The sequence below is a fragment of the Juglans microcarpa x Juglans regia genome, chromosome 3S (assembly GCF_004785595.1).
Source record: "Juglans microcarpa x Juglans regia isolate MS1-56 chromosome 3S, Jm3101_v1.0, whole genome shotgun sequence".
NCBI lineage: Eukaryota > Viridiplantae > Streptophyta > Magnoliopsida > Fagales > Juglandaceae > Juglans > Juglans microcarpa x Juglans regia.
This window is the reverse complement of record NC_054599.1, coordinates 5,902,259-5,914,696: the sequence shown is the minus strand read 5'-3', so window position 1 is coordinate 5,914,696 and position 12,438 is coordinate 5,902,259. Positions and strand designations below refer to the sequence as shown.

Below are 12,438 nucleotides of genomic sequence, written 5' to 3'. Positions count from 1 at the left end.
TCGTAGTGGGATGTAGCGGATGGGGTCGGGGAGGTGTATCGATAGTTTTCCAATTCGGGCTTGGTGTATTTTGGGTAGGTTTTCATGGGCTTTTGGGTCATTAGGGGCTTTCTTGTATGAGCTAGGTGCTTTTCTTGTATACATCAGTGTACTTGGTTACTTCTATTGATATATATATATATATATATATATATATTATATTATTACTTATAAAAAAAAAAAAGAACCTTCCCGAAAGCAGCTATCCAAATGAGCATGTCAGATTATCTGAATAGTTTCAATTTGAACCCAGATTAATGTCTTTCTTTAAATAAAATAAAGAAAATCTAATGAAAGTTCTTCCTGAATTTATTTATCCATCGATTTGCTCTGCTAACTCCCTGTCCAAAGATTATTTAAAAAATAATCTGACATAGTTCTCTTATCAGTGTTGCAAAGGACTCACCAAAAAAAAAAAAGGTAAAAGTAAAACGACCAAACAGAAAATTAATTGGGGTGATCTATCAGCTACCACTAGTTTAAATCAGTAATTTCAGGTGTTAAAGGTTCACAAAGCAGACACTCCGCAGACACTTGTAATACTTATAGGAGACTAATTATTATATAGACCAGCAATAGTATGTCAACAGGGGTAACTCGTCCTGCTTACAATTGATGTTGAGATGTTGCTTGCCTAGATTGAAGCTACAATAAGTTGTGATTAACAAAGTTGAATAACTATTCCGAGGCAAGAAGACAATCTCAATTTTTTTCACTTCTAACCAAAAATCTCAAATGCCCTCTGTAGCAATGAAGATGGCAAAAAAAAAAAAATGTTTAAAAAAAAAAAAGTAAGAATAACAAACCTTCGCTGTGTTTCTGAATTGACCAAGACAAAGTTTACAGTCAGGATAAGATCCGAGTTCACATTATCAAAGCCATCATTTTGGACTCCAATGGATGGGCTGGTCAAATATCTCTTAGGATTTAGTTCCTCTGAATACTTAAACTGAGGATTGCATATTTGGTACGTCTCAACTATTTCCTTGGTTAGTCTTGCCGCCAGCTGCACAATAAAAAGCTAAATGTCATTACATATATCTGCTTCAAAAAACTCAGATCTAGACATTCTTTCAACAGCAAAATGTCAAATGATACTAAGCTATTAGAATTATATATGTTTTGCCGTTTGCATTGGTACATCTTCTATATATAAAAGTGGCAACTGGTTTTTTCTCCCAAATCAAACATCCAACCAGGTGAGGCACATAGCCAACAAGACTTTGAGATAAGCTCCAGATTCTTTTAATATCATCACAGAAAAAAGTAGGGACCATTAAGAGCATAATAGTTTATCTTCATTACATAGTGTTGCAGAGTTTATAAAAGAAGGGGATCCAAAGGAAATGACAAATTAAGCAAAAGGAATGGAGCAAAAAGTAAAGGGATGTTTCCTACCCCTTGATCGGATGTTTCAAACATAAAACAATGGAATGAAAAGGCAAAAATAGATATATCCGGGTATTAAGGGTTTTATGTAAACTAGATTTGGAAGCCATAAACCAATGTGTAGAGGGAATTCTTGCTATAATTTTTTTTAACTAAACGATTTTATTAAATAATAGGTATAGCCCAAGTACACAAGAAGATATACAAAGGTATGCCCTATCTATGTGGAAGCAATAGAGGCAAGAAAGTCATGTAAATCGAGGCCATTAAAGTCTACAGCTATGGCCCATGTACATAGAGTTCTAATAAAAAAGCTCTTAGTTCCTCTATTGAGCACTCCTTGTCTTCGAACGTCCGGTCATTGCACTCTTGCCACAAACACCATAGAATACAGATAGGGACCATCTTCCACACAGCTTTGATTCGTTGAATGCCTCTTAAATTTGTCCAACTTGCCAAAAGTGCAACCACTATAGTAGGCATGACCCAAGCTAACTCTAATCTGTTGAAGACTTCATTCCATAACACTCTAGCTGTCTCGCAGGTAGTAAGAGATGATCCACTGCCTCACCACATTTCTTTCAACCAATCTACTATGATCACCCTGCGTTTCCTCAAGTTATATGTTGTCAATATCTTACCCAAGGAAGCAATCCACATGAAAAATTCCGCTTTGATAGGCCCCCCTATGTCGCCAAATCCTTCTCCATGGAAACTGAGTATTCGGCGAGTGTGTGAGAGATTTATAGAAAGAGCGAACCAAGAATGTACCTTTGCCTGCGGGTATCCACCACAACATATCAGCTCGCTGGTTGCTCAGTTTTGTGAAATACAATAAACTAAAGAAGTCTTCAAAGCTGCCCACTTCCCAATCTTGGGCCGCCATACTAAAATTGATGTTCCATTGGACTTGCTCCCCCGATATCACCATAAGATCAGCCACTGAAACTTCTTTTTCACATGCAACCTGGAAAACAAAAGGGAATGAGTCCTTTAGAGCACTATTGCCACACCATATGTTGCTCCAAAATTTAATCCTAAAGCCCTCACCCAGAACGAATCTTGTATCTCGAGTAAATCCCCCCCCCCCCAAATCCTCGTCTTACGTGCTTCCAAACTCCCACTCTATGAGCCCCAATCACCTTTTTAGTACACCATCCCCACCCCCCACCCCCCCACCACAAACCTCCATATTTGCTCTCAATCACCGACTTCCATAGGGCTTCCAATTCTATATTATATCTCCACAATCATTTTCCAAGTAACGCCCGATTAAAAATTCTCAAATTTCAAATACCCAACCCACCAGAGGAGATTAGGGAACATACCTTGTCCCAGTTGACTAGTTGGAATTTGAATTCATCTCCCACTCCACTCCACAAGAAATCACGCTAATGTTTCTCAATCCAGGACGCCACACTTGCTTGAATAGGGAATATAGACAAAAAGTAAGTTGGTAAATTAGACAAGCGTACTCTTAATTAAGGTAATCCTACCACTTTTCGACAAATATAGTCTCTTCCAGTCTGCCAATCTCCTCTCTATCTTCTCGATCACCTTGTCCCATATTGGAATAGCTCTTGAGGTAGCCCCAAAAGGAAGGCCAAGGTAGTTCATTGGAAGAGAAGCAAACTTACAACCCAGTGTGCTAGCCAACTGCCTTACATTGTTAACACTTCCAATTGGTACCATTTTTGATTTGTCAAATTTCACTTTCAAACCGGACGCTGCTTCAAAACAAAGTAGAAGGGCCTTAGTGCTCGAACCTAGTTTTGGTCTACCTCACAAAAAATTAATGTATCATCCGCGAACAACAAATGAGAAATATTAATAGTTCCCCTATTTGGGTCACCAATTGAGAAACCAGCCATAAAACCGTTATTAACCAATGCTGATATCATTCTGCTAAGCGCCTCCATTACAATGACAGAGAAGTGGGGACAATAGGTCCCCTTGTCTTAAGCCTTGGGTGCTGTTGAAAAACCCAACTAGACTTCCGTTTATCAAAACTGAAAAATTTCGCTGTTGATATACACCATTTGATCCACGACCGCCACTCCAAATCCACACCTCCCAAGTAGGTAAAGTAAGAAGTCCCAATTGACGTGGTCATAGGCCTTCTCCATATCTAACTTGCAAAGGATCCCTGTAGTGCCAGGTTTAGTCTATTATCCAAACATTCATAGGTGATGAGAATTGCATCTAAGATTTGTCTACCCCTTACAAATGCATTTTGGAGTTTTGTAATAATCTTCCCCAATACCTTCCCTAGGCAATTTGCAAGCACCTTGCAGATTATCTTGTATACCCCATTCACTAGACTAATGGGCCGAAACACCCTTACCTTCGATGCCCCAAACTTTTTAAGTAATGCAATAAAAGTGGCATTAAGGCTTTTCTCAAATTTTCCAGTCAAGAACAGATCCTGGAACACCTTCATTAGATCCTCCTTCACTACTTCCCAGCATGTTTGAAAGAAGCCCATAGAAAAGCCTTCAAGACCCAGTGCCTTGTCTTTTACCATTTCCCTCACCACATCATAAACCTCTGCCTCCTTAAAAAGCCTCTCTAACCAAGAGACATCATGCGGCTCAATAGACTCAAAACAGAGGCCATCAAGCGTTGGCCGCCACCCCTCTTGTTCTGTAAGCAAATGATCAAAAAAGTCAACAACATGATCACGAATCACCTAATCCTCCTTACAATCCACACCATCGATTTTCAACATCTCAATGGTATCGATTCTCCTATGAGAGAGCAATTTTGTGGAAGAACTTCGTGCTTCAATTCAACCACAATCCTCTTGCTTTTTTATGCCAAGAGATCTCATCTAATAAGATAACCCTCTCTAACTCTGAGACCAACTCTATCTTTCAAGATAGCTCTTCCTGGGAGAGAACCCGATCCTCTTGTATCCTCTCTAACTCCTGGATCTCCTCCAACTTGATTTTCTTGCGTTCCCCTATGTCACCAAAAGATTGAGTGTTCCAAAGCTTTAAGTATTTTTTTAGAGCTTTCAGTTTAGAGCTTTAAGTCTTTCTTTTGCTATAATTACTCAAGGAATGTCAGGGAGAGATGGTGCAAGTGGATTGCGCACTATATTCTTCAGTGCATTTCTCAATTTTGATAAACGTCATCCTAGTAGGTTTCTTCAGTAACAAGGGAATCCTTTATCCCCATTATATGTAAACTATCGGCTATTGTAAATGGGACTTTTATCCAGTTTCTCAATGGGGATTAGAAATAACGAAGAGTGCCCCTATATTAGGTTTCTTTTTCTTACTAGTTGGGGCATTTCCTTTTGTATGCCTTCTGTGCACTAGAGTTATGCCACTCTACACTTGTATTGATGAAGGGTTCAAACAAGATTCTGCACAATAGCTTTTTCCTAACAAGTCAGTTAAGTCTTTTTTTTTATTGGTGACAAGTCAATCAAATCCTGTTAATAAGTAAACGTCCTATAAAGTATGGGGAATCCAATATCTACCCACTTTTAGGTAGAATGATGCCAAGGGAGTCGAAGCACATTAAACACCACAACCAAACAGGGGAATGTACCCCAAGTTTTGGTCACCCCTTTTCTTTCCATGTATCCAAACAGTCTGTAAGACTAGAGTTCAGACTTACATATTACTAGTTGCACTTGGCTTAGTTTGGATGACTGCACTTGGAAAGATTCTTACCATGGACGACCTTAGGAAGAGACACGTAATAGTGTTGTACGTATAAGAAGAACAGGGAATCTATGGATCATCTCCTACTCTATTACAAGGTAGTTAGCACATTATGGCAAGCAGTGTTTATTTTATGGGTTAAGTTGGATGGAGCCTAGTCAAATGGTAGAACTGTTAGCATACTAGAATGAGCGAATTGGTAGCCACCACAATGAGCCCCTGTGGAGAATGATTTTGATTTGTGTGATGTGGTGCATATGGAAGAAAAAATGAAGATCTTAAAGCTTTCAATTTTTAATGCGATTTAAGATTATATGAGAGCCAAATTATGTCTCTTCAGCTTTAGTTTCCAAGGCTTTCTTGCTCTTTTCTTTCTCTACCTAGGTACATGTGTTGTATACTCTCAGTGTACTTTGACTGTGCCTGTTTGAACATTTTTTTAATCATTAATAATTCTTATCTCACTTATAAAAAAAACATAATAGTATTCATCAGATTAAAGGATCAGACTTTTGAGCAAATTAATTTGTTATGTTCCATATCCAAGCTTAGCTGCTAAGGTAAGTGAAAATCCCAAGTCATTGAAAAGATTGACAAGGCTAGTTGGGGTCCATGATTCCCTTTCCCCAAACCATGTATTCCCAGTTTGAAAATCCCTTTGGATTTCCACAATGCAAAGTGTTACACATGTTAATCGCGAGTTCACTCTCCTTTCCAAGGTATGCTTTACGTAACAGTCATATCAAACCCTAAAACTATAAGTTTAGAGATTCATATGGAAAGACTCAAAACCAATATAGGAACTCGTCTTTTTACACTAATAAATCATGTCATTATTATGCCATCAGAATGAAAGAGATTAACTGCACATCTATATTGATTGAGAACTTTGGTGTGAAATGATTTAAAAGCTAAAGAATACAGCTATTCTCATAGAAATTCACCTTGTATTGAGCTTCTTAAATATAAGGATACAGTATACAAATCCTGGGAACAATAGAAGACTTTTTGGGTAATTGAATCCCTCAACTACCATTTGACCTATCTCGTTTGTGTTGTACGCACAGTTGTATGCATAGTGAGTCAATTCACGCAAACCCCAAGACGCAAACTTTGGGATGATGCAAGTCGAATGTTGAGATATTTGAATAATACTCTTAAGGAAAATTCGATATACTACATCATCATCCTGCTCTTATCCCACTATTATGAGGTGGCTTTGCCCACCAACCTTTGAATTATTTTTTTAAAAAAAAATTTAAGAGATGGTCCAATAGTGATGGAAAAGGCCACATTTACAAAGTGTGATAAAAAAATAGGAGAGGAGAGTAGTATATTCAATTACTCTACTCTTAAAAGCGTTTTCTATTAAAACCTCTTATAATCTTGATATCATTTGCTTTCTAGATGTAGATTACACAAGTGATTGTCTTGATAGGAGGTCTAAGCTTGGTATGGAGGTAACATTGCTGCTTGGAAGCATAATTTCAAATAAAATAAAATAACATCGTAACATTAACGAGAAGGTGGAAAGCAAAGCCATTGCACACACAACTTGTGGGAATTTAATCCTATATTTAATGTGGACAAAGTATATTGAGGTTGACTATCACTTCGAGCAAGATATGGTTATGAAGAAGGTTATGGCTTATAAGTTAAATTAAATTGTTAGCTAGGAGATGTTTTCATCTAAACCTCTAGATACCTATATCAAAATATGCATGATGGACATCTAACTCAAGCTTGAAGAGGAGAGTTTAGAGCGTTATTGGCATTTCCATTTCATAGTTGAGAGGTTCAATGAAGTACCCTTTGCATCTTTAATAATTATAGAGGTAGTGGAGACAGCCATGTCATGTGCACAATCTCTCATCCAATCATCTCAAAACCTTCTTTTATCCCCATATTCCAACCATGTTGTGTAGCCCTTGAGAGAATTGAAGGTGCCAAAATCTTTTGACTTACAAAAGCCACAACTAGATAAAATTTGATATAATTTTCTCCGAGGAAGAACATCTTGTTTTTTTATTGGCACCAGGGGTCAGAACAAAGTCCCGACTAATCCTATGGTGCATAGGCCCTCGGCAAGGAGTTTTCTACAAGTGCATCTCAGAGAATTCAAGGGGAAATTCCCCCTGTTCAAGGAAGAGCATTTGATGGAAGATGAGGTAACATGTGATATAAAGATGAAGTTAGAAGGAAGTTATGATTTTGGACAATGTGTGACATCCACAAAGTGTGAGGCATCCTTGGACATAGGAGTAAATTATGATTTTGCAATCAATAATGAAAATCTACAATCAATCCATTAAATCTAACTCAGAATGGGATTAAAACATGAGAAATCAGACATCAAAATCAGAAGTTGGATAGTAAGTAGCATACTTCAAAGGTTTTTATTCTTTCCCCAAATCAGATACCAAATTTGAGATTTTCCAAAGGCCATATAGCTTCACAGGAGTATATGGAGCCTAATACTTCCTTCTCTTTTAATCCAAACAGACCTTTGACCAATTATAAGGAAATGACATGCCATAAGGATTCCTACTAAGCTAGAGCACACCGATACCGAGAAATATCAAAAGGCACCATCAGTCTCATTATTTTCAAATAAATAACTTCAGTAACAACACCAAGGAGATGCAAACCAATATGCCAGTAGCACAACAGAGAAGGCAAGCCACTAAAAGAGAACAAAGGGTCGATATAATCTGGCAATCTGCATAGGAAGATATAGCAAGAAAAAATCAAGTATTATCACTTCCACCATCCATACTTATATATACCGCAACAACCGTCTTCTAACTCACCATAAACATCATGCCAACTTTCACTAGTCTTGAATCTATACATACGTGTCAAAGGGACTTCTTTAGGGAAGGGAGGCTGAGGAAGGAAATTTAACATTTTTCCTAGTGAACATATTTCTATGAAAGTTAGTGTTATGGTTACCCTACTACAATTCAGTTAGTGTTATGGTTACCCTACTACAATTCATACATCGAGCTCTATTATTGAAAATGTTTACCCAAAATGGCCATACTTACCAAAAAAGAAAGAATGTGTGTGTGTGTGTGTGTGTGAGAGAGAGAGAGAGAGATCTTGTAGTTGAGATATGATCTTAAGGAAGTTCGATCTTAGAATATATTCAGGAACCAGATAATTAAAAATGGAGTTGAAGGTTCTTTGTAAGGAACTGCATAAAGCAAACTTTTTTGAGCAATACTATTTTTGTTTTGATAAGTAAGAATGAAATTTTATTAAATCAAGTAAATAGGTGTAGCCCAAGTATGCAGGAAGTCGGTGTACAAGTTGCCTAACTATCTTAAACATTCTGGCCCTTCCTATCTTCTGAAATACCTCTATTTAATGAAAACGCTAGACATAAACTTTCTCTAAGCATTCTTGAACATTGAGGGAGTAATGTCAGAGGCCTTCAGGCCAAATGGCATTTCCAATCCCCCCTTACTTCCCCCACCCCCACCCCCACCCCCACCCCCACCCCCCCACCCCCCCCCCCCCCCCCCCCCCCCCCCCAACAAAACCAGAAGGGAATGATGGTGAGGTCATAGGTTCAAATATCACGTGGTTCGTAGGTTAGTTACAAAGGAAAAAAAAAAAAAAACGTCTCGTTACTTAACAACTTCGATGTTAAAAAACAAAAAAATGAAAAACCCCTCTCCAACTTGCACTCTGAGAATCAGGACATTCTAAGTCCCCCACATTAGACCTACTCCTCCAAAATTGACCCACGGTTCACTTGTGAAGGCAGCTGCTCTATCATAGTATGTGCCAATGGACGTCTCAATTTATAAACAACAGGCAGGATACACAAAACCATATTTTAACATGCACAATGAAAATGAAACTGAAGAGAATTGCAAGAGAAACTAAAAGCCAATACACTTACAGGTTTTCGTACAACAACGCGCAAAGTTCGTGCCTTGCTCACAGTTTCATAAGGACTAAACACGAGCTGACTCGGCTTCCAAGCAAAGCCCCCAGCCACCGCCGCCGATGACGATGGTAATTCCTCGGTACCACAGCCTCCCGATTCTTTTGTGTCATTGACACGGCCGACCTCATCCATGGCACAGACCCAGAAGTCCCACAATCAAGCACCGACCCAGAAACTGACCTCACCCAATGCCTCCAACATTGATTCCACTATAACCTTCTTCGCACACAACAAAGACAAAGCGACAAAAAAACGATTCAATCAACCAATTACCGATCGGACCAACCCGCCAACCCGATTGTCGAATTGGGCGTCGAGCTCCTCCTCCAATTCAACGAACCCAAACCCCAACCGATTCCAATCCCATCCTTCTTCATTAACAGGAATCGTTCTCACAACAATCCAGCTCCCAAAACAACCATCAAACGTAATCAATCAGATTAATGATAAATTTTCAAACTTTACAATCACAGAAAGCTCTCAACAACAACAAATCAACAGGAAGAAGAGAAGAAGAATTGGATATCGACAACAAGAGATATTATATATAAATGATATAAACTTGCGACCCAACAAGCTTGATAGATGAAGGAATTCTGGGGGAGATGAAAGAGACAGAGAGGGATGCGTGTGTGAGAATTGGTTGTTAAGAGGCGACAGACACCGACTTTCTTCCTCTAAAACATAGTTTTTAGATTTGTTATTTTATGGTAACAAAACCGCTTTTGATCACAGATTACACGACACCAAGCCCTCTATCTATCCTAGGTTGAAAATTTTAAGAAATAAGTTACGCACACCATTTCTACGTTATTTTCGTTTGTTTCAATTATTTTCCTTTTTGATTAGATTGTCTTCGATTTTGTGATTCAAATGAATGGTTTAAATTGAGAGAGATAAACACAACATTTAGAACAGAAATAATATTTACAATTTTACGGATTACGTATTTAAATTTCACATATTCTATTTTAAAAAAATGAATAATTCATATGATGAAATTATTTTTTAATAATGAAATCTATTTTTCTTTTAAAGAGAATGAGAAACTTGTATATTTTAATATTATATATAATATTATTTTTTTAGAATATTTAACGATTTCAAAATTAAAAAAAAGAAGAAGGTAAAAATAAAGTTCAATTGCAACTGCAAGTCATTCTTACGATCTTTGAGGTATAAACCCGGCGGTAATGGTAATACCGTCATGTGTGATCTTATTAAGGTCTTTAAATTATAGCTTTAGGCAGTTCCCTTTTTAGCTACAAGCACCAATTAATTCAGTTCCATATTCCTTGTCATCTTCATTTTGCGTCTTTGAACGTAATCTTTGTTGGGATTCTTTAGGTGTCGTGTTTCGGGTTTGTATAATCATTTCAACTTATCTCATCTTATAATATTTTATTTTATTTCTAAATATCATTCAAATAAAAATATTTTTCAATTTCAAATATTAAATTTTTTTTCAACTAATTATTACCTAATCATTACAATTTTTTCAAATTTTTAAATAAAACACAAAAAAACAATTCAACTTTTTAAATTTCATAACAAAAATTACATTAAAAAATTATATTCTTACACTATTTTAACTTTATAATATTTTTATTCAATATTTTCTCTCTCATTTCCTAAAACATAATAAATCATTTTAATTCAAATCATTTTACTACTATTTACAAATAATTTTATTACTATTTATAAATTTTTCATCTCCTCTCAACATTCGAATAAATTTTAGTCTCCTCTTATATTCTTGATTTATTTCAAAGGTAAATTAGTTACAAGTCATTGAAGTTTGAAATATTTTCAAACTAGTACCTGTGGTCTAAAAGTTTCAAAATAGGCCATTGTATTGGCATTTCAAACTGATTTCTCCTTCAAAACTCCGTTGGTCTAGTAAATGAAAAATGCTAGCATAACATACAGCTACCACTTTATAAACAATGATAATAATAAATAAATAACAGAAAAGGACGTGTATCAAAAAATGATAAAATAATAATAATAATAATAATAATAATAATAATAATAATAATAAATCAATAAAATAGAAAAGAAGTTTGAAAACACTTCAAAAATTAACTAAACTAAAGATAAAAACAGATAGAAAATTAAACATTAAAATATGAAGAAAAATAAAATTCACATTAACTTCAAAATACTAAATACTTAAAAATTATAAATTAAAAGAATAAAATGTATTAAAAAAACATATTAAAACATCAAAAGAATGTGTATATATATTTAATCACCCACAACCAACATTTAAAGAGTAATATTAGGTTGTGCAAGCGCCGTGTATTCTTTTTGAAAAATAGTGAGATCCACTATTAAGAAATTAATTTTTTCATATAGGTCTCATATTTACTCAATTTGTTCAAAATGAGTGTACAGCGCTTACGCACTCTATAACTGCAAATATCATTTTTTTTAAAAAATTAATTTTTTCATATAGGTCTCATACTTAGTTTTTTTAAAATGAGTGTATGGCGCTTACGCATTTTATGATTGTAAATATCATTTTTTATGTTTTAAATTTCCATTCCGATGATCATTCCAATTTAAGCGTTGGAATCTAATATTTCGATATCAGTGCATTTCAGTGTACTGTTTCAGAATTAACTAAATATACATACACATACATACATGATACATGATATAAACTGATAATTAATAAAATAAATACATGTATATGAAAATGCAATGGCGGAACCTGTAATTTTTCTTAGAGGCCAACTTTTCTACCGCACAAGATATTTATGTAAAATGAAAAAATATTACAAAACCATAAATATAATTGTATATAAAATTAAATCTCAATAATTTGCCAAATAACGTATAAATAAAATTTTAAAAACATAACTTAATTAATGTCTATTTCAGATTTTTTACGACAATACTTCATAGAATAATATTCATTCATTATTGTTTTTGTAAATATGAAATATTTAGGAATTGTTTTATTCTTAGAAATTATCAAGTGATCTTTTAGAATGTCATCTTTCATTCTAATATTTAAGCTAGTTTATCAAATTTCAAAATATATCTATTTTGGTGTCACATTAAGCACTATAGAATACTACAATCGAGACCTTAAATAAAATTTTCTTTACTCAATGAAGTTTAGAGGATAAATCATCTCTATTATTTTTTATATAAATCATCAATATTAAATAGTTTTTCTTGTATTTTCACTTTGGATTCTATATTAAAAAACTTAATATTGTATAATAAAAAACTTTGGGGTCAATGTCAATAGTTTATTATTTCTCCTAATATTAGGACATCATCCTTGAAAATAGATAATACATAGAAATTATACAAAATCTATGAGTTATAGGAAAAAATTAGATAGAGATATTTCTATGTATATTG

The 12,438-nt window shown here is 35.1% G+C and overlaps 1 protein-coding gene across 2 annotated transcripts in view; it reads right to left on the bottom strand.

Moving 5' to 3' along the window:
* LOC121257203 (dual specificity protein kinase YAK1 homolog) overlaps positions 1-9,860 on the bottom strand; it is a 34,056-nt gene extending 24,196 nt beyond the window's left edge. For both annotated transcript variants that reach the window (XR_005939173.1, XM_041158136.1), the window contains exons 1-2: positions 9,013-9,860; positions 846-1,045 (exon numbers count right to left, since the gene is read on the bottom strand). Coding sequence is in view for 1 of the 2 variants with exons in the window: in XM_041158136.1 (XP_041014070.1) it covers positions 846-1,045; positions 9,013-9,192 (380 nt within the window). In the remaining variant the exon portion in view is untranslated. The remainder of the gene's footprint in view (positions 1-845; positions 1,046-9,012) is intronic.
* Between the last annotated feature and the right edge of the window lie 2,578 nt (positions 9,861-12,438).